The sequence below is a fragment of the Cygnus olor genome, chromosome 2 (assembly GCF_009769625.2).
Source record: "Cygnus olor isolate bCygOlo1 chromosome 2, bCygOlo1.pri.v2, whole genome shotgun sequence".
NCBI lineage: Eukaryota > Metazoa > Chordata > Aves > Anseriformes > Anatidae > Cygnus > Cygnus olor.
Genome location: NC_049170.1, coordinates 40,067,634 through 40,093,354, shown reverse-complemented (window position 1 = coordinate 40,093,354; position 25,721 = coordinate 40,067,634). Strand labels below are relative to the sequence as shown.

The 25,721-nt window shown below is 35.6% G+C and overlaps 1 protein-coding gene across 1 annotated transcript in view; it reads left to right on the top strand.

Annotated features, from left to right (window-relative positions):
- ZNF385D (zinc finger protein 385D) overlaps window positions 1-25,721 on the top strand; it is a 438,227-nt gene that overhangs the window by 60,835 nt on the left and 351,671 nt on the right. The window contains exon 2 of the mRNA XM_040547926.1: window positions 23,712-23,990. Coding sequence (XP_040403860.1) covers window positions 23,712-23,990 — 279 coding nt within the window. The remainder of the gene's footprint in view (window positions 1-23,711; window positions 23,991-25,721) is intronic.

Below are 25,721 nucleotides of genomic sequence, written 5' to 3'. Positions count from 1 at the left end.
ACATGCTCACACTTTCATGTCCTTTTGTATAATTCAAACCTGGTGCTTCTCACCTGGATAGTATGGTACCACTCATTCTTTAGGTCAACATACAGCAGGTAAAAGGAATCATCTGTGGCTTATACACAGCAGCCCACAGTACATATCACTCATTTTGCATTTTTTTTTCCTCTACTGCTTTTCATCCCATCCTGCTGCTGGATTTGGAAAGCGTGAAGCCTCAGCATGACAATATCTTTATCAGTGCTGACTGTCTGTGTATAATTTTTATACCTAGCTGTGGAGAAAGCATAGGCTATTAAGATACAGAATGATGGTGAGGCTTTCTTGCTGGGGCAAACCCTTGAAAAAAATAATTTAAGAAATACCTCTTTTGCAGTTATCAGCAATATCCTATGGTTTTGTTGTAGCATTTTAAATATATAAATAAAACCATCAGTGTCAAATTTACCTTGCTTCAGGAATTTATTTTGATGTTACACTTTTAAGTTGTATACAAGAGATGAGAGAGATTGTGCTTTCATGCACTCTGTAAATGCATATTTTTTTTCCGGATTCTGTTTTTGGTGCAATGGTAGGTGTACTGCTGACAAAAATGTAATTTTTGTAAATTACTTATTTAAAAAAAAAAAAAGGATATTTTGATTGAAAAGTATATATCTGTTGAGTGACTGAACACCAAAATAAAAAGGAGGTAAATTTGTGAGGCAGTTCTAGAGAATGAAAGCACTGTTCTAATAGTATGGCAGGAAGTATTTGTAAGTGCATATACATTCAAGATATAGATATAGATACAATCTAGTTCTAGTTATCTTTGGCAGAAATATGAAGAAAGGAGACCTAAGTGACCCTCAGCTGGAACAGAAATAGAAGAAAAACGTCATCCTGGAAATATATTCACTGACCAGAGAAGGGGAAAATGCTCTTTTGTAACAAGCAAAAAAATATAGTCAAGTAAGGTTTTTATTTTTAGTTTAGTCTGTCGTCTTAGAATGATCGTCTTTCAGACAGTACCATTCATTTATTGTGCTAGTTATGTGTTTATTTTGTGATCTATTCTAGTGTTCATGTCCTTTACTCTAAAACTACAGTCTAACCAGTTTTTCCCATTTGTATTTGTGTAGGTGATTATTTCTATTCCTGTCTTATGGGATCTTCTTAACAGGGCTTTTCTCCACCTTGTCAATTTAATTTGAATTTAATCTTGGCCTCTGATATGCTTTCCATCTCTTCCTGCTTGATATCATCTGCCAGTTTAATATGTATTTACTACATTCTATCATCTAGTTCTTAATGAAACTTATGAATATTATTGGGCAGAGAACACATCCCAACAGGGCCTGCTAAAACATCTTTGGTGAAATCATTGGCAGTTACAACTTAGTCACTGTATTCTCATAACCTTAACATTTATTTCATAGATATTTCATTTACATTTTTTTTTCCAAACTTCCCTGGGGAAAATAAAGGAAAACAGTGTCAAAAAACTTCTTGAACTCAAGAGTTAGTGTCCATAAGGCATTTTACACTGCCGAAAGAGGAATTAAGGTTGTTTTGACATGATGTTTTTTGACATTTTAATGCTGGCTATTTCTCAATTCCTTGATATTTTTAGGTGCAAAGTTTGATTACTTGCTCCAGTATTTTTATGCAAATTGAAATTAAACTAGCTCATCTGTAGCTCCTTAGTTTTTCTTCTCTTCCAGCCTTCTAGATTTTATAAGCAGGCCGTATTTGCCTTTTTCTAGGTTTCTGACATGTTTATTTTTATTTTTTACTGTTCTAGAACTTCATTACAAGCAGACAATAGTCTTTAATATTACTACCCTAATATTGTTTTATGTTATCTGACTGAATATATGTCATGAATACATATCATGAATCCCAATATTTTTTCTCCAATGTTAGTAGATGTAATAGAAGAGAATTTAAATGGAATCACAGTCTATTTCCTTGTATTTTTCTTGTAATTGTTAAAGGAACTGGCATTGGTGATAGAGTTAATTTAATTTAGACAATATTTTTATTGGAAGAGCTCAGCCCTTAAAAATGTTTTTGTAATCAATGAGTGAAGAAACATTTTTTTGTGCTCTTGTTAACAAGGAGTTCTCAAATCAAGACACAGACACTAGACTGTTGTAGTGTTATGAGCTTTACTAATTCTGTTTTCACTGTATAAGTACAGCCTGAGGCTGACTTAAACTTATTTGTGCCTCCTATGTGATAGCAATGCTTATCACTATGGATAACTCCCCACAGGTCTATTTATTCCCTTTCTCTTCCTTGCTTGTTGGTGCAGGGATGTGGTGAAGGTCCTCCATGGAAAAGTGGTAGCTTAGCTCATCTCCACATCCGAACACTGAATCTACTAGGAACTGTATTAAGTGTTAGAAGTACTATAAACAGTCTACTATCAGTATGTAGGCTGGTCTGGTCACCTCTGCACTGCATACCTGCAATTTTTTTTGCTGTGCTTGGACTGGCTGCTTTAGGCAGCTAGAAGTGACTGCATGCTTCAGACTAGAACCTGTTTTACAAAGCCCTGTCCCATCATAGATTTCACAGTCTGCTGACAAAATGGTCTTCGGCCAAGCTCTGTTCACAGAGTCTGTCTTCAGAATGTCATGCTGTAGAAACGACATTTGAAATTCATCTTGCAAAGCATGTAAGGTTATTCCTTGCTTTCCAGCTGTTAGTTCTTCCATGCAAATTAGGTCAATTATTGAAAAGTGGCATGTGTGAGAGTGTGTATATGAACAATATCTGTTTTATGTAAAGATGTGGGCATAACTTTTTTTCCTTTTTGCATCTTAAACCTTTTACCCTGCAAAGATTAAAAAAGGCTTGAGATACTCCATTTTTTTTTGGAAGTTCTTATTTGTTTTGGGATTTAGAATTAAAAAAAGGCCTCTAAATCACAATTAGTAGTTTTCTTTACTTCATTGCCTTTTGGAATCAGTATGAAATCCAATGTATAAACTGCTTTGATTATAATATATATTGAAGTGTAGAAAGCTATTCTCAGTATTTTTAATACAGACAACCGCTTTTTGCCCACATTATGTCCTCTTGCAGTTTTGATTTAGAGACTCTCCATATTTCTTTTCTATATGTGTAAGTTCCTGGCTTTCTTTTTCACATCTTAATGGATGTAAACATTTCTTGGTGAGCTGCTGTCATTGGAACTATGATGGAACTGCACTCTGCTCGTCAAGAAATCCTTCTGTACAAATTGAAATGAAGGAAACTAGGAAATTGTAATAAATCATAATCACCTTACAATTAATAGGGATGAAAAGGAAGCTTCTTTTTCTGATAGAGGATCAACTAACTACCCCTTAGAGAGACCAAGTTATTAACATGCTAATGATTTTTTTTTATTATTCTGACCAAGTTGTAGCCAGCAAAAAATTGCCAGTAGTTGACATTCAAAAGAGTTTTTGAATTACTAAGTGGAAAATTGAAGACAAATTGCTGTTTTATAGTAGAGTGGGTCTTTCATTGAATGTTATATACAATCACTGATTTTTCCAAAAGGTATGTAGTGCGATATACTGCAGAAAATATTGTGCTAATATAAACATTATACCCTTTATTTGAATGTGTTTTATGGCAAGATGACTAATATTGTACTCTGTGGGTCATTTTAATATCACTTTAAATCCACACAAAAAAAGGAAGAGCAGTGAGAAGGATGAAGAATGCAACCCAGACCTATGTCTCAGCTGACTCTTATTTTCTACTGAAAAAATAAGAAGGAATCTGAGGAATGAAGCAGCCAACCAAACCCTTGGTTGTAAGGCAACAGGGCAACTCATATCACATTTATATTTGCAAGATTGTTTGGTAACATACGGTTAAATAATAAAGTTTAGTCATTCTCTCTGATTCTTAACAGCTTTTTTTTTTTTTTTTTTTCTTCCTCTAGATCTAATATTATTTGGGCTGACTTTATAATTTGAGGGAAGAACCTTCCTTGATTTTTGAATTGCTTTGGGAATTACTAGTGGTAAACATCCCCTTAGAGTTTGCGATATTTAAATCTGTAATGCCAAGGCAGAGGATGAAATGTCTGTCCTTGGAACTTCCTGCTAGAATAGTCTGTGTTCAGTAAGATGCATAGGAGTGTTGTGATTGCTAAGTGATGACATTGAAGAACTGTTGTTTACTGGGCTATATTGGTTGTCTATAAAATTTGCATAATATGAGTTAAATTTCTTTTGATCCTTTTTGTCAGCCTCTTATAGGGTTAATATATTTTAATGAAATTTCTTTATTCATTCAGAGCAAACTCATTTAAGACTTCTGTAATGAAATGGTAAAGCAAGAGAGTTGTGTTTCAATATGAAACAAGTACATCCAAAATTCACTAAGGTTTGTGAACCTGAACTAATATGCTTTCCCTGTCTTTTTTTTTTTTTTTTTTTTAAATTTGGAAAGAATTTGTAAATCAAATCAAAGCTCTGAAGATATGAACCCATAGAAATTAAAGCTAGATGTATACTGGAGCCATGTAAACCCAACACTCCTGAGTTTGAACTTCTGAAGATGGTTGGTGCTCACCAGTTCTGAGGTTTTCCCCAAAATTTGGAGACATTCACATATCCAGTAAAATTTGATTGCTGAATTCTAGATGAAGAACTAAAAAAGCTTGGAGAGAGGGTGAGCTTTTCGAAGAGCACACTGCATCTCAGTCCTTGTTTCTGACCTGTATTTCTGCTTAAAAATAAATAAATACGATACATCAGCTTCCTAGTCAGTGTTGATGTAAATCTATCTTTCTCTCTCTCTTTCCCTCTCCTCTCACCCTTCTGCAAGAGATTTTGACTTCATGCCAGTTCTGGGAAACCAGCACACTATCCTCTTCTGTAAAGTAACCGTGTTTGAAACAGTATCTCTAGAAGCAAAAAATTGCTATTTCTGTAGAAGATGGTGCTAAGCATAATGGTGGTATATATTTATGGAGAGTTCAGACAACACATGCTGGAAATGCTGCATACCAATACAATTAAGATAAGCCTAATTAAAATTCTTCATTATAGAAGAAACAATAAGCAATCATTTATAAAAATAACTTTATGTTGACTGCCAAAATTAAATGAACATGTTAGGGGGAACTCCTGATTGTGTAGTTATTACTAGGAAGAGGGGTTGTACGTTTGGGATGGTGTTGGCTTGTTTTTTTGGTAAATGATATTGACAAAATTGTAAGCTGACTTTAGTGTAGCATGGAAATGACTGAGAGGAGGTAAGGGAATATTAATCTGCAAACCCATTTGCTCTTAGCTGTGTGCCCTGGGGTGGAATGGTGCATGGTGGGTAAGTGCATGGGCATAATACATCGCTAGTCCTTTTACGTGGCTAGCCACCTCTTTGTTCCGGTAGCACTTTCACTTTTTAGATGGTAGGAGCATGACCTTCTTTGTTAGGATTACCTGAGCCAATGAAATCCTGATCTTAACTCTGGTGCCTGTGAAGTTCTTCATACTTTTTCTGCAGTTGTACAGGAAAGGGACAGTAGTCCCTCAGCTCAATTCAGAGGCAGGTGGTAAGAATTCGGAATAGGGTCAAGTGCATTCAAAACAGAAGATACGACACTTTCCTGGGTTTATTCACTGTAGCAAAAAACAGAAAGATGGTGTAAAAGAAACAAACAGATGAGGGTAAAAATAACTATGTAACTTTTGTCCATATTTCTCATGGAAAAATATTTCCTCTGAAATAACTATACTCTCTCTATCGTTCACCTACAACTAATTTCTCAGTTGTGTGATGCATCTTTTGAGGCATTTAAAGAATATCTACCTGCAGGCTACAACAGTCTGTCCCACGCTATTCTGGTAACAGTACTCATCTGTTCTGGAGAATGTTACATGTTCAAAGAACATGAATATTAGCTAATACATCAATGAAATTAAAGAATAAAATACTATTCCAGCAATGCTTGGCACTTGTTAGAGTATCAATAAACGTATTCCAAATCCCTTTAACAGATTTAGAAGAGATGCTGTATTGTTATCTGGTGAATATATTTGAATAAGTGTCTTAATCTAATAATTTCACATTTATGATGACTCGAAGCTTTACGCCACAAAATGGCCAAATACAATGTAATATTTCGAAAAGTCCGTATAAACACTGAGTCACATTTGCATGTGTCCCTTATGCAATGAAGTTTTTACGATTTTTTAAATTTATATAGTGACTGCTTTTTAAGAAATTAAGAGTAATACCCATGCAAGTTGGACTAAAACAATAAAGAGAACTTACAAATTGCAGTCTCTGTTTTTGTTTTTAAACTCAATTTAGGCAGCATTTTGAAAATCTTATCCCTTTAGAAACAAATAGTACAAAAACTACAACTATTCTGTCAAAACTTAAATAATGGCCTAAAGAATCCATTTCAGCATATATATGCACCACATTAAATAATACTAGTCATAGCAATTATCCAGCGGTTTCTTGGGGATGACTACTGAAACTGAAGGGTAAGTCATCTTTTCAGACAGAAGAGTTTTCTGCTATTGCTTATATTCAGTTTCTAAAATACATTATATAAAATTAAGACACTAACCTCTATCTAAACATATATCTTTTGTGTTTGGGGACATTTCTAGGATGTGTTGTCCTTCTTGGATACAAAACACTTGCCATAATCATGGGTTTACTTCTCATTTGTCTGGTATTGTCATGGCATTTTTTACTAATGAATTCCCAAGTGATGGAAAATACTTAATACTTACCCTTTATATAACAAACAAAAAGGGAACAGAAAACTATGAAATATACCATTGAACTTCTTTTCTTGCTATGCATAGTATCATGATAACAAAAATACTCTGTCATTCAAATGAAAAAAAGTTATTTGTCTCTTTTTCTTAGGAATACAGTAATCTCTGAAAAATAAAGTTGGGTAGAAAAGGAAGAGAAGCAGAGCTGAGGGTGGCTGGAAGGGAAGGAGAGAAACTGTCTGTTAGTCTTCGGAGCTGTGCAAAGTCAGGTGCCTAGAAAGCATGAATTCAAGTTTAACCTCCTACTGCACTTGACAATTGCATGAATGACTAAAGTGTTTTTGTCCAGATGCAGACAGGAATTGTACAAGGTTTATAGATAAAGTAAAAGGATTTCAACAAGATCACCCCTGACAGCACTGAGTGTTGTTCTGTAAGGTATTTTCCTCCAGGTACAAGTAATCAAGCAAATATAATAATGCACGTATTTATCCTTCTCAACTTCACTGCCATCTCCAGTGCTAAAATACTTTGATTATTTATAATATGTTCTGCATCTTAGTCTTATATCCTAAAAATGAATTTAATTTGAAGAGACTCCTGCTATATTTGTGACTTAGAAAGGTTTTGTTTATGTTGTGTCTCTGTAGGTACTCTCTCTCTGGGGTACGTTTCCTTCAGTATACTTTGGGAAAATAAAATCTTTTTGTAATGGCAATGAGAGATCTTCAGGCTTCATGATAATATAATTCTAGATTCAATGTTCTTTTTCTGTTTCTAAACTTTGCCTTTTATGCCGATACAATATTTAACAAGTTATGAATATTTCTCAATAAGATAATTCCTCTTTAAAGGAAATATTTGTTCTGTGGAATGATTCAACTTTGTGTGTGGGGGGCTGTATCTTACTGCATGGAAGCAGTTTGGGCTGTTGGAGTAATTTGGGAGCACAAGGGGACGGGACCATTCCGAATCTTAATGTAAGTGGTCAGCTCCAGATGTGGCCATTTGATACAAGAAACTAAGAGGAAAGGTCTTTTCAGATGGAATATAAGTGTTCCAGGAATTAAGCTGTCTTTGGGGTATTTTGAGGAAGCTTATATAAGTGATTAGCAACACTGTGTTAGAACAAACAAATCAGTTTAGTGGAAACTAATGTAAAAGTAGAGTGGGAAAAAATATGAAAGCGAATGTGGAAAGAAACATGAGAAACTAGGGAGCTTTGGTGTGCTACATAGCCAAGGATGTTATGCTTGTAATGTGTGTTCTGGCTGAGTTTAATGCAGAGTTGCTCATAAAGAAGAACTTGGAGATAAACTGAGTATCTGTAGGGAGAAAGCCCATGAGTCTGATAAGAAAAGTTTTGACTTCAAGAGTTCCCTAAAGGTCAAATTTATCGTGCTCTTCTTTCCATTTTTCATTGCTGTAATCCTGAAGTGTAGTTAGTTCTAAGTTGTGAATATCCCACAATTTAAAGTTATTATAATTAAAATGTACACTTAACCTTATCAAGCTAACATCTGTAATAGTAAGAAGGGTTTTCTCAATTTGCTGTTATTTTTTCTTTGCATTGATGAGCCATTTGTAGAGTGGGTTCTTGTTGCGTGTGGTCAAGACTGAAAGGCCTTGTCTGCTGGCTCAGAAAAAAATGTGAGTAGTTATGGAAGTAGGTAATATTATTAAGTGTCTGCCTCCAAGATCCTCTACTTCTTTCCTTACTGCTGCAAATTAGCTGAGGCTAAACATTCAGATTTGAAGGAGCAACTCTACAAAGTCAGTGTGAGATGAAAGCTCAGAGATGGAGTAGCTTGGTTTTGTGCTGTTGTCTTCTGCAGGAATGCATCATGTATGATGATTAATTTTGTCAAGGTTGCTGAGTTGTGGGTGTGTATTATTAAATTTTTTTTTTAAATCTCTTGTGTGAGGGAAAGACACCTGCAGGTAGGACAAAATGATCTTGGGTCATCACTTCTCATTGCTAACGCATTTCTTGACAAAATGCTCTATCAGGGGAAGAAACACCTGTTCTGTGTTCACAGGTGTGACAATACTGTAGCACTGCAAAACTTCTATCTAGGCATCTGGTTGCTTTCCTTTGCTTCATACATTGCTGTTGGGGGGGAGGGGGAGTGGTACTCATGCTTCTGGTAGGTTTACTGTCAGAAAATCCACCAGCCTTCTGACGTCTCTTTTGATGGCTGAAAGGGTGACATAGCAACAGGAGTGAGTGGTAGCTGCTTTGTCTCCTGCCTTAAACCCATGACAATGTTGAACTTAAACTGTTGTTAGGTAATTGTGATATTGCTGTTTATGTGCTAGCTGTACTTATGAGCTGTAATATGAACACATTCTTGTACAGTACAAAATTTGAAAAGTGACTTAGTGTTGCTTGTGCTAGAGGACACAGAGGTCTTCACTCTTCTTTCTCATTAAAATTTCAATTGGGGTGAGAAAAGCTGAAAATATGTTGCTGCTTTGCTTGTGAAAAATGTCATTTTTTGCTTTGCAGGAAAATTTCCAGTGATTTTAACCCAAAATGATATGTCTCAAATGACCCTATTGATTTAAGAAACCTAAAATCTATTTACATATTTCTATGTATATAGTGTTTATATATACATAAATACATATATTGAATTGAACTTTCCTGTTGTTTTTGAAATTTATCATATGCAAGGGTTGAAGTTATTTGGCAGGACAGAAACAAGTATCTTTTTCTGTAGACAGCATTACAAAAAAGTCCTTGTAGTCTTGCTAGTGGTTGGTAGTCATTTTCTTTTCCTAAAGAAAACAATTGCCTTCTCAATGGTTAGTTATTTATGTTTCATAGATCTTCGAATTCTTCAGGTCTTAAAAATTGTCTATTTTAAAATAGCAAAGATAGAAGTCATACTGCAGTACAAGGAGAAAAACAACCCTCCTTGTTACCTATTCCTGGGTAAAGAGTTTGAAACTAGAATAGACCGATTATTTTTGTTGTTGTCATTGTTATTTTTCTTTAATAAATGCAGATCGCTTCAAAAAGTTCAATATAGCAAGAAATAACTAGTGTAAAAGATCACTGCCTTGGTTTATGTGTCTCATTGCAATAGAAGGCTGAGAATTTGCTGAAGCAGCAGGAGAGCAGTACTGTGAAATGAGGTTCAGTCAATGAAGAGCGATAAGTGTAGTGATCAATAATCAAGTGATTTGTGAACAGCAGCTGATTACTGAGTGTGCATTGGTTCCAGATGTGTACTGTAGGAACAAGGCATGCTGAAATGGATGATACTGTTATACTGCAAGGTAAGCCATTCACATTTGCTTCCTGACAGTGAGTGTTGATTGCAAATGACATTATTGGGCCTGATTTAAATAATGACAAGTAAAAGAATGATGATTTTGTCTCAACTAGGGAAATGAGGGGTAGGACGGAGTAGTCTCTTATGTGCAGTGGCTTAGGGGAAGGCCACTTGTTCGGTTGATGGCTTTGCTTACATGCAGTGTTTACTCTTCACATGCTTCTGCGACAAACAAAATGAAAATGTGACAGATTTCAAATTAGAATGAGATACAAGTAAATCCATATGTATTGAGAAGTAAATTTTATATCCTGGTTGTCCATAGCTTGGCAATTTTCCTTATATTAAAGATTTTTCAGAGAAAAAACAAACTTGACAATGTCAAAATTCACAGTAGTAGAAAATAGTAGTAGTAACTTGGCATGGTGATGTTTTTTTTGTCTGTTTTGTTTTTTGTTTCTTTACAAATTTTCTCAAGAAACTAAAACCAACTGATTGGTCAGATATTCATTAAATTAGTAGTAAATATATTGCAGCCTTGTGAATCATACAGTCAACAATGAAGTTTTAACTATTGTAATCTACACAGTTTTTCATCATTTATTGTTTCCCTTTTCTGATTAGAAGCCAGTCCTTCAAATCTCCTGTCATATAAGTAGTTCTTATTAATACAGGTAATTCCAGGAAAATTCCCTGAGACTGCTAGTTTGAAAAGTAGTGTGGGTCTAAGTTAATAATGGAGACTAATTTCTATTCCTCTAGAGTAAATCTATATCAAACATTGAAAGGTACTTCAAGTGTTCTTTAACTCAAGCTGTAAAAGATACCATAAATATAAAAAGTGACAGTTTCTATAATGCATAGCAAGAACAGCAGAAATTATGGTGACTGCTGAGATGCTGAAGTCACTGTATGAATTCCTAGGTAGGAGGAAAATGGTGATCTGACTCTGCTTGCAGCATTTTTATGCCAATGTAATGCCACTGCCTTCAGAGGCTGTCATCCCGACCTGCGCTTCTGTAGGAGTGTGTTTATCTTGCTGTTTTTTAATGGAAGGATCACCATATTACAAAGTTCTATCAGCTAAAGGTCACTACTACCCTTATATTTACCACTTCTCTACTTCTCTTTAAAAGCTTATTTAAACTGAAATCTAGTGCATATCCAGGGAGATGCAATTTATTAGATTATGAAGTTAATTAGAGAAAACAATTCTGAAATAAGAAGTATTAAAAACTGAGACAAATATTTTGCAAAGTGTCTAACCTTTTGTCATAAAATCATGTTTCAAAATAAGGTAATTCTGGAAATTTCATATTTCAGTATTCTTAAATGACCTCCAAAGTAAAAGAATATTTTATTGCAAATTTGAGCTACTATTTGGAAAAAATTAAATAGTTGAACAAGTCCCAGGGATTTTATAAACTTGTACTGATGTTTAATAGAGTTTATAAGCTTCTTCATCTGAATCAGCATGGCTGAAGGAAGAAACTTCTTTTTAAGTCTTACAGAGCTTTAAATTCTGCCATGCATGACTTCTCAGAGGTTTCCAACAGCCTCAGCCTACCCAGACAGGTTGAGAGAGATTGCAGATGGCCAGCAGAGCCAGAGGAGACAGAAATAATTTACGGACTCAGCAGCAGTAGCTTTTGCAGATCACAGTGGCTGAGCAAAGTGCTCAGGCTTCCCAAGATCAGCGGTTCTGGGTCTGCTATGAGCATCTGCTGCAGAGTGCAAGAGGAGAAATATTGCTGAGAAGGTCTCCCAGAGAAGGCTCGAAAACATCAAGTAGCCTGCTGTCCTGCTTTCTGACTCTGTGTGTGGTTATGCCCATGCTTATCATGATTCTTTCTCAGAATCGTGTCTTCTAGAATTTAAAAAAAAAAAAAAAAAATCCAATTTGGTGGGGGTGTTATAGAGGTACTCACTGATGCTTTTTAGTTATTAGCAACCCATAATGTGTGGGGGAAAAAAAAAGTGGAATCCTGAAGGCGGGAGTTCAAGACAGCTTTGCACATGAAAGACTTATAAGCATATATATATTTTCTGAAACTCAACAATATTTCCTGTTTTTGACTTCTGTTTCCTATTTTAGCAACAATAAGGCACTGTCATTAATTAATGTGTTCAGTGAGCTTCTGGACCTCTCTGGTAGTTTTCTACATTTTGAAAGACACTGCTGAATATCTTGTAAAAGCAGCAATTTTATACTGGGGCTGATTTTTGCAAATAAAGTGAAACAACTGTCCCTGCACTACAGGGGAGGTGTTGGCTTTAAGTTTCTAGTTTGTCCATGTTTACCTGTACTTTCATATTTTTATTATTGAGCTGTATATGTCCAAGTTGTAAATAGGTAACATATTTCAGAGATCTTGGATCAATAAAAACTTACAGAAATAATTTCAAACCCTCCTTTTATATTTGCCTTAAAATATATTTTCATGCATGTAACTCATAAAATATATATAAACAAATCCTCCCTATAGTCCCCTACTCTCATTTTCCAAACATGATTCAACAGAGGAGGGAATTATAATCATAGGAGAGTAATGCAAGGAAAAAGCAGCATCTCCTTGCTCAGTAGGTCCTCTTAGGTCCTGGTATTTTATGATACATGTTCCTGGACATGGGACATCTGTCCAACCTATGGAATTATATCAGTCATACCTTGAAAACGCATTTGTATTCACTAATAGCGAGTCACCAAAACTTACCGCCCCCCCCCCCCCAAAAAAAAAAAAAAAAAAAAATCATCCAAATCTCTCTCTTCCGTAATTAGATTCCTTTTCCAGGTTTTTATTTCTGATGCATAAGCATTTCTATAAATGCATTACATCTGGGTACTGTGATTAAAAGTTCATTAGAAATGTGACACAGACAGATAGGCTTTGTGCAAAAATAATTCCCCAGCTGCGTGTGTGATGCCCTATGTTGGCCTTGTGTGGCTATAACCTTAGCTGGTTCTGTAGGGCACTCCATGTCGTCTTATGGAAATGTAGAAAGGTCCAGATCTCCCAGTTTGTCTTCAGATTCGTCCCCAATACACATCAGGGATAGTCTAGTTTCTTAGATGTTTATCTCTGTCCCTAATATTGATGAAGATCTTAAGGTAAATGTGTAGCTGATGTGAAAGAACTTTATATCAGCTAAGAATACTTTACAGAAGACATTGGCTTTCAAGACACTACAAAGAGAATATACTTTTAAAGATAGAAACTCTACTTTTACACTTCTCAAATAAATAGCACAAAAATCTACCGCAAAAAACACATCCTGTAAATGAGCAGAGCTTCTGTCCCTGTTGCCATGAATGCTGTACTAAATGCATATTTTTTTTTTGAAGAGAATGCAATGAATAAAATAAAAATATTTTCCATGTATGCTTGCAAAACCATCAGCTAACCTTTCCAAACAAAGCAGACGTTCACTTTGATGTGTTTGCATTGCTTGGAAAATGATTTGCTCTCCATTAAATTCAACATTAAATGGCCCAGTGGGTGTAATGAAGCAATAAAAATAAATAATAATAAAAAAATACCTATACTTGAAAATGCTGCCAGAGCTACCTGAATGCTTTAATTGTTTTTCCAGATTATCTGTATGTTATAATTCTCTAAAATATAAATGATAATCTTCAAATATAAGCCCTGATTCCTTTATTAACACTGGTGCCTTTATTAACACTGGTGTTTTTAAAAATGCATTTACAGACGAAGTGTATATATAATATTTTGTTTAATCTAGAGATCTCTTCCTAAGCGTGACTCACTGAAGTACTAAAATTTCTCTTGCTCTCTTTGATTTTCTTTGATGCCCTTTAATTCTTTTGGTTTAAAGGCCTCTAATTTAAAAAATATCCACACAACAGCTCCCTAAAACAAAAATATAACAAAAAGGGAGATCTGCTTGATCTGCTTCTCACTTTTGCTTGCTCTTGTATGGGGTAAGCATTCAGATTTCCTAATGCTTGAGAAGGGTCTTTGAGTTGAAACCAAAGAACTCTGGCAATCTTGAAATCTTGAGAAGTTATTTTGCAAACAAAAAGGATTTCTGAAGTTACTTTATATATATATATGTATATATATGATATATATAGTACAAAACACAAACGTCTGACATTACTCTTAACTTGAAGAGTTAAAAAAAACCAACAAAACATTCTGAATTTTAATAATCTTTTGCTTGTGACCTTGAATTTCTTCTTTCCCAACATGACTAAATTTATTATTCATTGTCTGACAGCTGCATTTTTATATGCATAAGGAGTATTGTAGGGAATGGAATGTCTCTATTAAAATGATCATTCTTTATTCTGCAATTTGTTTGGGGGGGGGGCTGTTTTTTATTTTTGTAGCAAAATATCTGGAGCTAATTCATGTCTGACTTGCATTTTATTTATTTTGTTTTATTTTCATAGATGTACTTTTATCAGCACATTGTTGACATACTTAGAAAAGGAAAACAAAATATTTCTAAAGGGTTGTTTCTATCAACAAAATAAAAACAAACACTAACTGAAACTTAAAGATGTTTTCAAAATTACCTATGTGTTTACAAAGATAGTTAGTGTCTGTAATGTGTTCTTGAGAATAGAATTTACTTATATTCAAAAGCAAGTTGCTCATTATGCCCAAACATCTGTGCATATTCTCTCTTTCTGCTGAGATATAAATATTTGACTGGACATTTAGGTACTAGAAAAATTTAAGATCTTTAAAGTAGAATACAGCACTTACAACATTATGTCATTCATGTGTCCAGCATGATTTCACATCAGGGAATTCATCCAGAGAGACTGAAAGAGGTAATTTTATCTATTAAATCAAAAACAATCCCAATACCTACAAAATTTCTGTAGTTCTGTAGACAGATGTTCATTGTCTTCTTTTCCTTTTGCACATACTTTTTTTTCACACCTGTCTCTGTACTCTGCTAAATGGTCTAATTTATGTGTTGCTCAGAGTTAATAACATGAAAAATCTGCATTTCCCCCCATGAACTTTAAAATCTATTCTATTTATCTTGTCAGAAATAATGCTGAAACTAATGTTTTGTCCAGCAGAGGTTTGAGTTGCAGATCATTCCAGTTTAAGCTGCAGTCAGACTCTTCTGTCCTTTCTTTTTGATCCCGGCCAACTCAGTGCTGTTGACAGGAGTTTTGAAGCTGGAAGTTGAATTAAAAAATGTGGAAATCAAGAATATGGGGGGGTGGGGGAGGAAAAAAAAAAAAGCACCATACTCTCCAGGATACATTAGCAATAAAAGATTATTTGGTAGGCAGAAACTTTGTAGCTTCACTAGATACGCCTTTGAGCATTTTAACTGCTACCTTCTACACAGAGCCCTTATGTGAGATACTGCTGCTGGAGAGGGAGGTGAGGCAGCACAAACTCCTTACTTTACCTGCATGGGAAGAGACTCCCTACAGTGTCTGCGTTCCAGATGCATTGCTGAACTTGGGTCTTCATTTGTCCCTATTTTAGGCTGAAGTCTTTGTCTTCACAAGGACCATCTCTGAAAAAAGACTGAATAAAAACCAAATGAGGGAATATCGTGGCTTGGCTCTGGCTGTAGAGATGTAAGTCACCACAGTAGCGCTTCTCAGCTTTTTAGAAGCTGATGTTTGCAAATTAATTACTTGGCCTTTAAATAGTTCCAAACCACCCAAAGTGCTCCATTATGTTAGCACAGGCTTGAGAAATAGATATGTATTACTAACTAATTGAATAACATATGGTGTTGATTAGTGCTTAGCTCTTTTTATAGAACTCAATTAAAAAAAATGACTGCAGTATATTTTGAGACTATGAGATGTCTGTTGGTTGCTTCTGGCATGAGGGAACTGCTGAACCAAGAAATGATGAACTTTTTCGGTTTAGTTCATCTATAAGTTCCTCTTAGAACTCGTAGTGCGCATGGCTATGACCGGAGATAGGCTGCAGTCTGTTAATTTGCTGCAGTATTGAAATGCAGCCTTTCCTGAAAGATTTAAGTGCTCTCCCGGCAAAACAAAACAAAAGCCTAGGCTTTTATTTTCTGTGCTATTGCTCAAGATATTTCAGATGGATAAAAACCTACTCTTCCAGCGTTCAGTTTGCAGAGATGCATTCCTTGGGAGGAGTCCCAAGACATAGACATTAAGGTATAAAGCCCTTCAAGCCCCAAATAACCTGTCTCCTTCCACCTCATGTTCCCTCCGTGCCACAAGCAATAAATGTACAGTGGAAAAACCTGCCTTTATCTCTTTCACTTGATGCAGCTTTTGCCCAAGAGATTCTTTTCCTCTTAAACTTTGCAAAAATCACCTGAGATGATGATGATTATGAATTTTTTATTACTCACAGAGATAATTGAAGTGGTGTAACAGCTAGCAACAGTAATCAGGTTGGGAGGAGCAGGATGGATAAGGAGAAATAGCAAATGAGAAAACAAGGTGTTTCTGTCCCTGATGCATTTTTTTATTCTCTTAAGCTATCTACACTACTTTATTTTGTGTGAAATTTTTAAAGAGAAAATTTAGTAAATTGAGATTTCAAATGCGATGAGAACAATACTAGACAGGGAGCAATGAGAAATACTGATTTCTATCCCCAGCTTTATCACTGATTGGTAATTTAGGTCTTGGGTGTGTGACCTGACAAACTCCTCCTCATTTTTAAAAGGTGGTAATGGTTGTTTTTGTAGTCTTAAATCTTAGTAGAGAAGTCTACCAACAGTGTTAAATTACTTCATGTTTTCCAGATTTTCATATCACCTTTTGTTGTATCGTATTCTATTTTGTATTTAACTTTCATCTGAAAGACAACAAAATCTGAAAAACTCAGAACAAAAACAGAACAAAACTGAAAAATCAATTATTTTAGAAAAGTCTTTCCAATCCCAGTAACTTCCCGTTGCCCAGTAACTCTTCCACTGAGATTATTCATCCATCCAGAGAAAACAGATGAGTTCTGCAGCATATTCTGAAGGTTACTTGGGTCATTTGGGAGGGACCTGTGTTTTAGATGGGCTGTGCTTTCACCGTGAGTGCTCTTTCACCATTTTCCCGTCGTTCATCTTTCTCTTTGTATGTTTGTAACTGCCACAGCAGCGATGTATAGAATAGACTGTTCATGACCTAAATCACTCTGGGCCCACAATCAGGAGCAGGTGCAGCCTTGATCTGAATCAGAAGATTGCAATGTCAAGACCACATCATTCAGTGATAATGAGGATGTAAGAAGCAAAAGCTACTTTATGGTCCTGTTCCTGAGCCTTCCCCCAGGCCATATATCTTTGTATAAAATAGGTGACAATATGTTAATTCTTAACTTCTCCCAAGAACAAGTTTCTAGAGCAAATTTTAGCATTTTGTTCAATGAGCTCAACCTAGAGGTTGCAAAGGCACTAGCTTCTTGATAAAGGGGTCTTGGGCACCAGATGCAACAGTTATTTTTGAGTAACTGGTAAATAGGAAGACTATGGCTTACAGATAGAGTTTTGGGAAGGGTCACAGCATGTATATTGACTCCTAGTGTGGAAGAAGTTCTTCAAATCTAAGAATTAAACTTAAAAATGACAGTATCTGACACAAAGGTCACCCTGCTACTGTGGCTGTCATCAAACAGTAACATCCTGTCCTCTAAAAGATCTAGCATCAAATGTATGATGTTTGAAAAGATGTGGAGATTGCAGATATTACCAGGGGGAAGGGAGAGGAGGTGTTCTGCAGTGTGCTGGTAACATTCCCCCTGGACTTGAAAACTGACAAAGTGATAGTTAGAAAGAGGGTCTTGGTGAGCGATCCCTCCTTCCCAATTTCTCTCTCCCCAGCAGGTTCTTTAAAAGCAGTTGTTCTTTGTTGTTAATCTTTGGCAGAGGAGTTACTGTTTCTCAAAAAGTAAAGAGAAATCAGGAGGATGTGTAAATGGTATGAAGGTTAGAAATGTATATCCTTTGGTTTAACCATGACTTCAACAAATACCACTAACATACATTTAAGTAGAGAAAGCTTCTTATAGGCTGTTTTCCTGAGAGTCAGTAGTACAGCCAAAGAAGTAGATCTGTTTTCAAAGAAGCAGCTCCCATTGGTAATTTGGCTTAATTATTCAGGGTTTCTTATTACCTGCAGAAGTTCGGTCCTTTTAAAGTCTTGAAGAGGCTATTATGGCAGCTGTTGGGAAGAAGCCAAGGAGAGATTCTTTAGGATATACCGTGTCATTAATCAATGGCAAGTGGTCAGTATTGAGTGTAACTGCCTTACCTGCACAGCAGTCTGCTAATAACATTCTTGCCCTGGGATCCATATACTCCATTGACCTCTTAAATGAACCCAATGTATTTGACTATTATGTACACAGCCTGTCATAGTGATTTTGATAATTCTCCACTGACAAGGCAGTCCAGAAATGAAACAATCATTTGTAATACAAGTGGCAAAATTTCCTTTCCATATGCTTGAATAGAAAGTGTGTTTTCGTATTGAGTTAAGAAGGTAAGGATAGTTTAATGGGAAGGATATGATTTCTAGTCCCTTACATTCAAGCACATTTCAGAAATCTCCAAGCAGTAGCTATATTAGCTAAACCAGCAAACACCTCAAATTGTTGGTTTTCCACAAGGGACAGTTTTCTACTTCACAAAGCTATAATGTCATGCAAAGTTCATTTTACTGGTAAGCATCATTGAGCCAAAATTGAGTTCAGAGCTCCAGGGAAAATAAATGTAAGCATTTATCTGCAGTGCTATTTAAATTGGTTTGAAATTTTGAGTTCTTGGTTACCTTGCTCATTCATTCTAGTTCACTACTCGCCCCTGTAGGGCTCCTAAAGGTTGAGAAGTTAGCTTTATGTTAGGGGTGGTGGGAGGGCCAGAAGTTATGTGCAAAACTTAGGACTGGTTATATAGTATGTAACCAGTACAGTCAAGATAAACTCTATACTGTAACGGCAGGGAAAGAGGGTTTTAACTTAACCCCTATCAATTTCTGCATAAGATCAACATTTAAACCAATAAAAGATGGATAGCAATTAAAAACAGTTCTAAAGTTAAGATTTTAATGTTTCTTCTAACCATAGTCCATATAACTTCTCAACACAAAACTAAGCATTCTGTTCCTCACTCTTCCAATCAAAATTTATTCCTAAACATTTCACTTCATGAAATAAAGTATATAATGATAAACATACTTATGCAGGCATGAAATGAAAGTCTATGTGCTCCTTTGCAAGAATTGGTCTGCATTTATGGAAATTCTGGTGGATCAACCTTACCTTTTTTTTTTTTTTTTTTTTTCAAATATTGGTTTGAGTGACAAGTTGTATTTTAAAAGTGTATCAGCAAATTATACTCAGTTTCTATCTTGTCCTTTTCTAACCTTTGCTATTTGTATTTCTTTGTCCTTTCAGGAATACAGCGTAAGAAGAAATCAGAATATTTTAATTCTAAACTGCTTTTTTTTTTTTCCCCTCCAGATTTTCTTGTCTTCATGTTTGGAAATGTTTTGCTCAAACCGCTTGTGTCCAATCAACATCCCAAATACTGCTATGTTGTGCTGGCTTACACCATCAGCTCGAGTCATTTGCACATGTATAATATTTTTCCTTAGTTCTTTAGTAATGCTATTACCTATTCAGCAACCACTGTGTTAATGAAATAGTGGTAAAATGTAGTATAATGTGTATTCCTGAAACTCTTGTTTTCCTAATTGTCATCTAGTCTGCGGTTATAAATCTTTCCCTTCTTCCTCCAGATTTAAGAGGGAGATGGCAGTGTGAAAATGTATTACAGCTGTAGTGCCATCATGGGTTTTTAATGAAAGCACAAATCAAATGGTAGATGTTTGAATCATTTATTTCAAAGGTGTATTTTCCCTTGTTATTTAATTGTGCCTTAATCTAGTGTGCGTTTTATAATTTCTTGTTCTGGGATGAGATTATAATGCAAGGCAGAAGTATTCTATATTTTAAAAATAAGGCTGTCATAGATTAACCTGTGTTGATTGGAATATTAAAGTGAAGTTATAACATGCTAATATGATTTACTAGACTGCCTGCTATTCTATGTTAATGTTTCAAAAGAAATTATGTATGTGTACAATGTTTGTTTAATGTGCTAGATTATGTTTATTTAGAGTTTTACGTCTTGGTTAGAAGATCTGTTTTATTGTAGTAATCTCATACCTATATGACAAACACTGTAAGACTAGAGATATATTGTAATTTTAAATTCATACTGCTCTCTAGTGGGGGATGCTTTCAATGCAAAAAGATGATGTATATTAATGTACAGCGTGTATATAAACTGGGATTTCTGGAAAGTTATATAGAACAATTCTTTAAAATTAGTGCTCTCATGTTAATATTTTAATCCTTGTAACACTTTGAAAAAAGGACTGAATTTCTTAATTTAAAAATATTTTAAAGGGATAAATTGTTCACTCTTCTTGGACTGAACAATATCTCCAGAAGGCTGAGAGGTTGATGGATTATTGCTGCTTCCTCAGGAGAAATCTCCTCCTTCCATCAGGAGAAATATGTTGTAGATCTGCTGTAGGAAAATCTCAGGTTTTCTCCTAAGCTTTCATAATCTCATAAATTCTTAAGTGATGGTTGTGGTTTGTCTATGACAGTTAATATCATCACTGTTGATATAATAGGCTTCATTTAATAAATTACTACTACTTTGCTATTTTTCTTTGGAATTTATTGTTTAGTCTCCTTTCTCATCTCTTGTTTTAGGCAGCTGAAATTCTAGGTAACAGAGCCAGCTATGCACAAAAGCAGAAATAATAATACTGACTGAGCTGTTTTTAAATTACAGCAGATACAGAGCTCTTCTCAGAACTTGGTCAATATTATTTATAACCCTATCATCTTGTTAAATGAAATTGAGTTTAGTTAGCAAAAAAGAACATGATACTAATTAAATTTATTAAAATCTGAAAACTCAGATTGAAACTGTTTTTGATATTAATAGCTTTTAGTCTTGTATCTTTAGATAGGTTTGTCTCTGTGATTTGATTTCAGTGCAGTAAGTGTGTTTTCATTCTTCAGAGGACCAACAAAATGTTTATTTAACTGGTTGCTAATCACATGAAATTTCTAATACTTGAAGTCCTCTCAAGAGTGACTTGCAGTATTATGGTGCAATCAGACAGATTCAAAGTTTTTTTTAGACTTATCTTGATCTGGTTTTAAAGGCATCTGTAGACCGTTTTCTTGTGTTGCTGCAATGAAGTTTTTTGATCTCTAGGTTGACTAATTTGTCAGTTAGAGACCAAATAGCGTTGTATTTAAGACTGCAGTGATTTTGTCATTCAAAATACAGATTAGATTCTTTGGCTAGATCTTCATTTATTCATTAAGTCTGGGAGAACAAAGCAGTTTAAAGATTTATGTGCTATGTAAAGGTCTCATCAAGATGCTAAGTTGGTATAGCATTTTATACTCCTTTAATAGTAAATAAGGTTTGCAGCGCACAGAGCACTTCTTCACCTGTATTGTTTCTGTTCACCTTTAATCATAGAAGCTCATGTTTACATTGGCTTCACTTTAAGTTCTGCAGGTGAGATTTTCTTCTCATTTCTGTAGCTACAGTTTGGTATTAGCTGGATCTAAATTCTCCAGTTAATCCTTAATTTGTAATGCTAGAAAGTTAAGAAAGTAATAGAGCATGATTATTATCATACCTTCGGACTCTTTTTGAACCAGACAAGTTAAAATGTTATAAGAATTTGGCTTGAAAACATCACAGGAAGTGGAGAGGGAACGGCTAGGGCTTGCGAAATACCTGAGCTAATTAATAAATTCAAGGACAAGGTATGTGCAATTATTTAACTAAAATGTAGGGCTTTTATTTTATTTTTTTTCTTCTATTAATTAGACATTATTAAAATATATAAATATGGGGACTCTTCCCCTCTTTTTTTTTTTTTTTTTGGCAACTTGAAAAATGCATCTTGTGTTTCTAAGTGCTAAAACTTAAAAATGTGAACTGGTTAGTGAAGTGCAGTATTTGAGTGTAGGATTACATATAATGAACATAACCATAGGTTGTCATCCACACAGTTTAACTGCCCTATTTTATAGTTTATATGAAAATATTAAACTATGGACTTAATCCTAGATATGAGTATAAAATATTTCTGCTATCATAGCTATTTGAATTTCTGTGGTGGGTTTTCCTTGGCTGGCTCCCCGATCCCCACTTAGCTGCTCATTCATTCCCTGTCCTCACCAGGACAGGGAGAGAAAGTAAGATGCAAAACTTTACTGTCGAGGTAAAGACAGGGAGATCACTTACCAGTTACTCTCACAAGCAAAATAGACTTGAGTTGGTGAAAATTAGATTAATTTATTGCTGATTAAAGTTGAGTAGGATGGTGTGAAATTAAGACAAAAAAATTAAACACCTTCTCCCCTCTCCTCTTCCCCTCTTTCCCACTGCTTCAATCCTCCATTCCCACCTCTTCTACCTCCTCCCTGCTGCCCCCTGGCACCGAGCAGCACAGGGGGCTGGGAAGTGGGGGTTGTGGTCATTTAGATTCTAACACTTTGCCTCTGCTGCTACTTGTTCCTTACACTCTTTTCCCTCTCCAGTGCGGGGTCTCTCCCATGGGGTACAGTCCTTCATGAACTGATCCAACATGGGTCCTTCCCATGGGCTGCAGCTCTTCAAGAACTGCTCCAGCATGGGCCTATGCCATGTGGTCTATCCTTCAGGGGGAGACTGTTCAAGCATGGGTCCCTCATTGGTCTGCAGCTCCCACTAAATCATCTGCTCCTGTGTGGGCTCTTCTCCACAGGCCACCTTTCCTACAGGAGCCTGCTCCTTCATGGGCTCTCCACAGATTGCAGCTTCCTTCAGGTCACATCCACATGCTGTGATTTGGGGTCCTGCATGGTCTGCAGTGTGGAGATCTGCTCTGACTTGGTACACCGCAGGCAGCAGGGGGACACCTTGCTTCATGATGGTCTGTCTCCACAGGCAAATCTCTGTTCCAGTGCTTGGAACACCTCTTCCCTCTCCTTCTTCACTGACCTTGGTGTCAGCAAGACCGTTTCATACATTTTTCTCACTGTTCTCTCTTACAGGTGCTGAACAGTGTTTTTGCCCTTTCTTAAATATGTTTTCCCAGAGGCATTATGCCACTGGCTGGTGGGCTGAGCTTTGGCCAGCATTGGGTCTGTTTTGGATCCCATCAGAACTGGCTCAGTGTGACATAGGGAAGCCCTCATTCTCTGCACAGAGGCCACCCCTGCAGTGTCCACTACCAAAACCCTGCTGTGTAAAACCAATTGAATTTCCCACCAAAGATGATAGCTAAGATGTGAGCTTCATCTAGACTTTGCTGAGGAAATTTCTATCTATCTATATAAGGTTAACTTTTCATAAGATAATTCTCAAATACAACAAACTATTTTAGGGTTAAGATAAAAATAATTAAACACCTCTGGGAAAGTTTGGTTCCAGTGACAGATTTAATAGTACCCCTAAATGCCTAAAGACATTCATCTGAATAGCTGTGAAGTTACTCAAGTTACATAGCAGAACTAAAAAACATCAACAAAAGGTAAAATATATGAATGGTAATTTAGTATTAAAATAAGAGAATACGAAGAATAATTTTCAGCATTTTACTAGTCTACAGATGTAGAATTCCTGTGTATATTACTTTGCATTACTCATCAATTTTCTCTGTTATGTTCTTTCTACCCAGAAAATATGAAGAAGCCCTGGAGCCCTGACTTACCAGCTGATAACCACTTGTACAATTCAGATTTCACATCCATCCCAGGCAGAGAAAGTGAGAAAGAATTAGCACCCGATGGCACTGAAGAAAAGAAGGAGAGAGAAAAGAAACAGACCAATTTCACTTTGTGCAATGTTTGTAACATTCAGCTGAACTCTGCTGCTCAGGCACAAATCCACTACAATGGCAAATCCCATCAGAAGAGGTTAAAACAGCTCAGCAATGGAAATCTCAAAAGTGATAATGGTGAGCATTAATATATATTTGTACAACTTTTGCCTTGTGTAAGCTGTATGGCTTTGACTGTTTAGTACATATGGGACTGGATGTGGACAGTTAAATATGCTTTTCCAAAATTAACGTTGTGCTTACGAATACCAAATTTAAAATATCCATGATCTCATTATTCTTCAGTGTTATATAGCCTTCTATTGCATTCTTGGGGCAGGAAGAATTAGATTAGATGCAAGAAAGCTGATGAATCGGGTATGCAGTGCTAAGTCTTAAATATTAAATTTTTAGTGGATTGAATACATCTCTTAATAAACTTTCAAAGATTTATTTTTATTTTTTTAAAACAGTTCTCAAACAAAACTTTAAGGACTACTTTTAGCAGAATCGATTTAGTTATGCCCTTGTGATCTTGTACCACAGAGAACCTTGGCTCATTGTGTATAGCATTGTCAGTAAACATTGTTATTGGTGTTGAGCTGAGAAATGCAGCAATGTGCATAATGTCAATATATAAGAGCAAACATTTCTTTTGTTCAACCAAATCCTTTGATGTTAATGCAGAGAAACTCAGTTGCTTCAGAGTACTTGGTGTCATCCCTAACATGAATGCCTGGCAAATAGCTGAAGGGTATGCTGTCTGTGTTGTTCCAAGTGTTTTGATTTTATATTTTGTTTACGTGATAGTGTTGGTTCAGATTCTTTGTCATTCCATTTGCATTTTGATGGTTTTCAGCATAATCCATGATATTTCACATTTCACAGTCCGCTAGAAAGGTTACACTTGGTAGGGGTGTTTTGGCTTTTAATTGATTTAAAGCGGTTACAAAATAAATTGGAAAAAAATACATTACACAAAACAAATACATTCCCTAAGGCATTTCACTTTAGTTTTGTCATTCAGGTTTCAACCCATAGTTAGCATAAATCTGTTCAACCCATGTCTAGCATAAATCTGTTTAAAGATCAGAGTTGAAGTCCAAAGGAGGTGGAACAAAGATTGTTTTTGTTTTAATCTGTTTCATTGATGGCTTTGGGAAAAACATGTTGTGGTAAGTGGCATGTTTTCCTATCATCAGAGTGAGTTGTGTGCCTCAAAAAAAAAAAAAATCATGCCTGGGGCTTTATGTACAGAAATATATCAGATTACGTGTTCCCTGACAAGAAAAAATAGATTACTATGTTACAATTTTAGTTCTCAATTTCATAACTTGTAATGCTTAACTTTGCTGTAGTATGGGTAGATTTGCACTGTTTTGGTCTGTTTCTATGCACCATGTCATAGAAATGAGGGCTTTAATAGGATGTACTTAGGATTTACAGACCTTTTCTTCGGACCTACACAAACATTCTTTAACATTTTTTTTCCATTAATTACTTCCTGGCTATTTGTAGAAGCATATGCTGAGCACTAATCCTCAATAGGGTTTAAGAGGTATTTTAATATTGTCTGTGCTTTGTCCTGGTTTTAGGAGTATGAGAGCCTGTTGGGAATAATATGGGTATATTGACGAAGTATGTTGGATGTGGGTGCTTTGCTGTGTACAGGATGTTGCTCGTTTCCTTAAAACAAACCAGTAAAACAAAAACAAATAAACAAACAAAACCATCAGACTGAATAACACAAATAATTTTACCTTTAAGTGGCAGGTCTGTAGAGTACAACGTTTAGCACTGTTCATAGTTCAGGCTTAGGAAGAATACCACTAACATTAATAGGAGCTGTGTGAGTGCTTAAAGATTGAT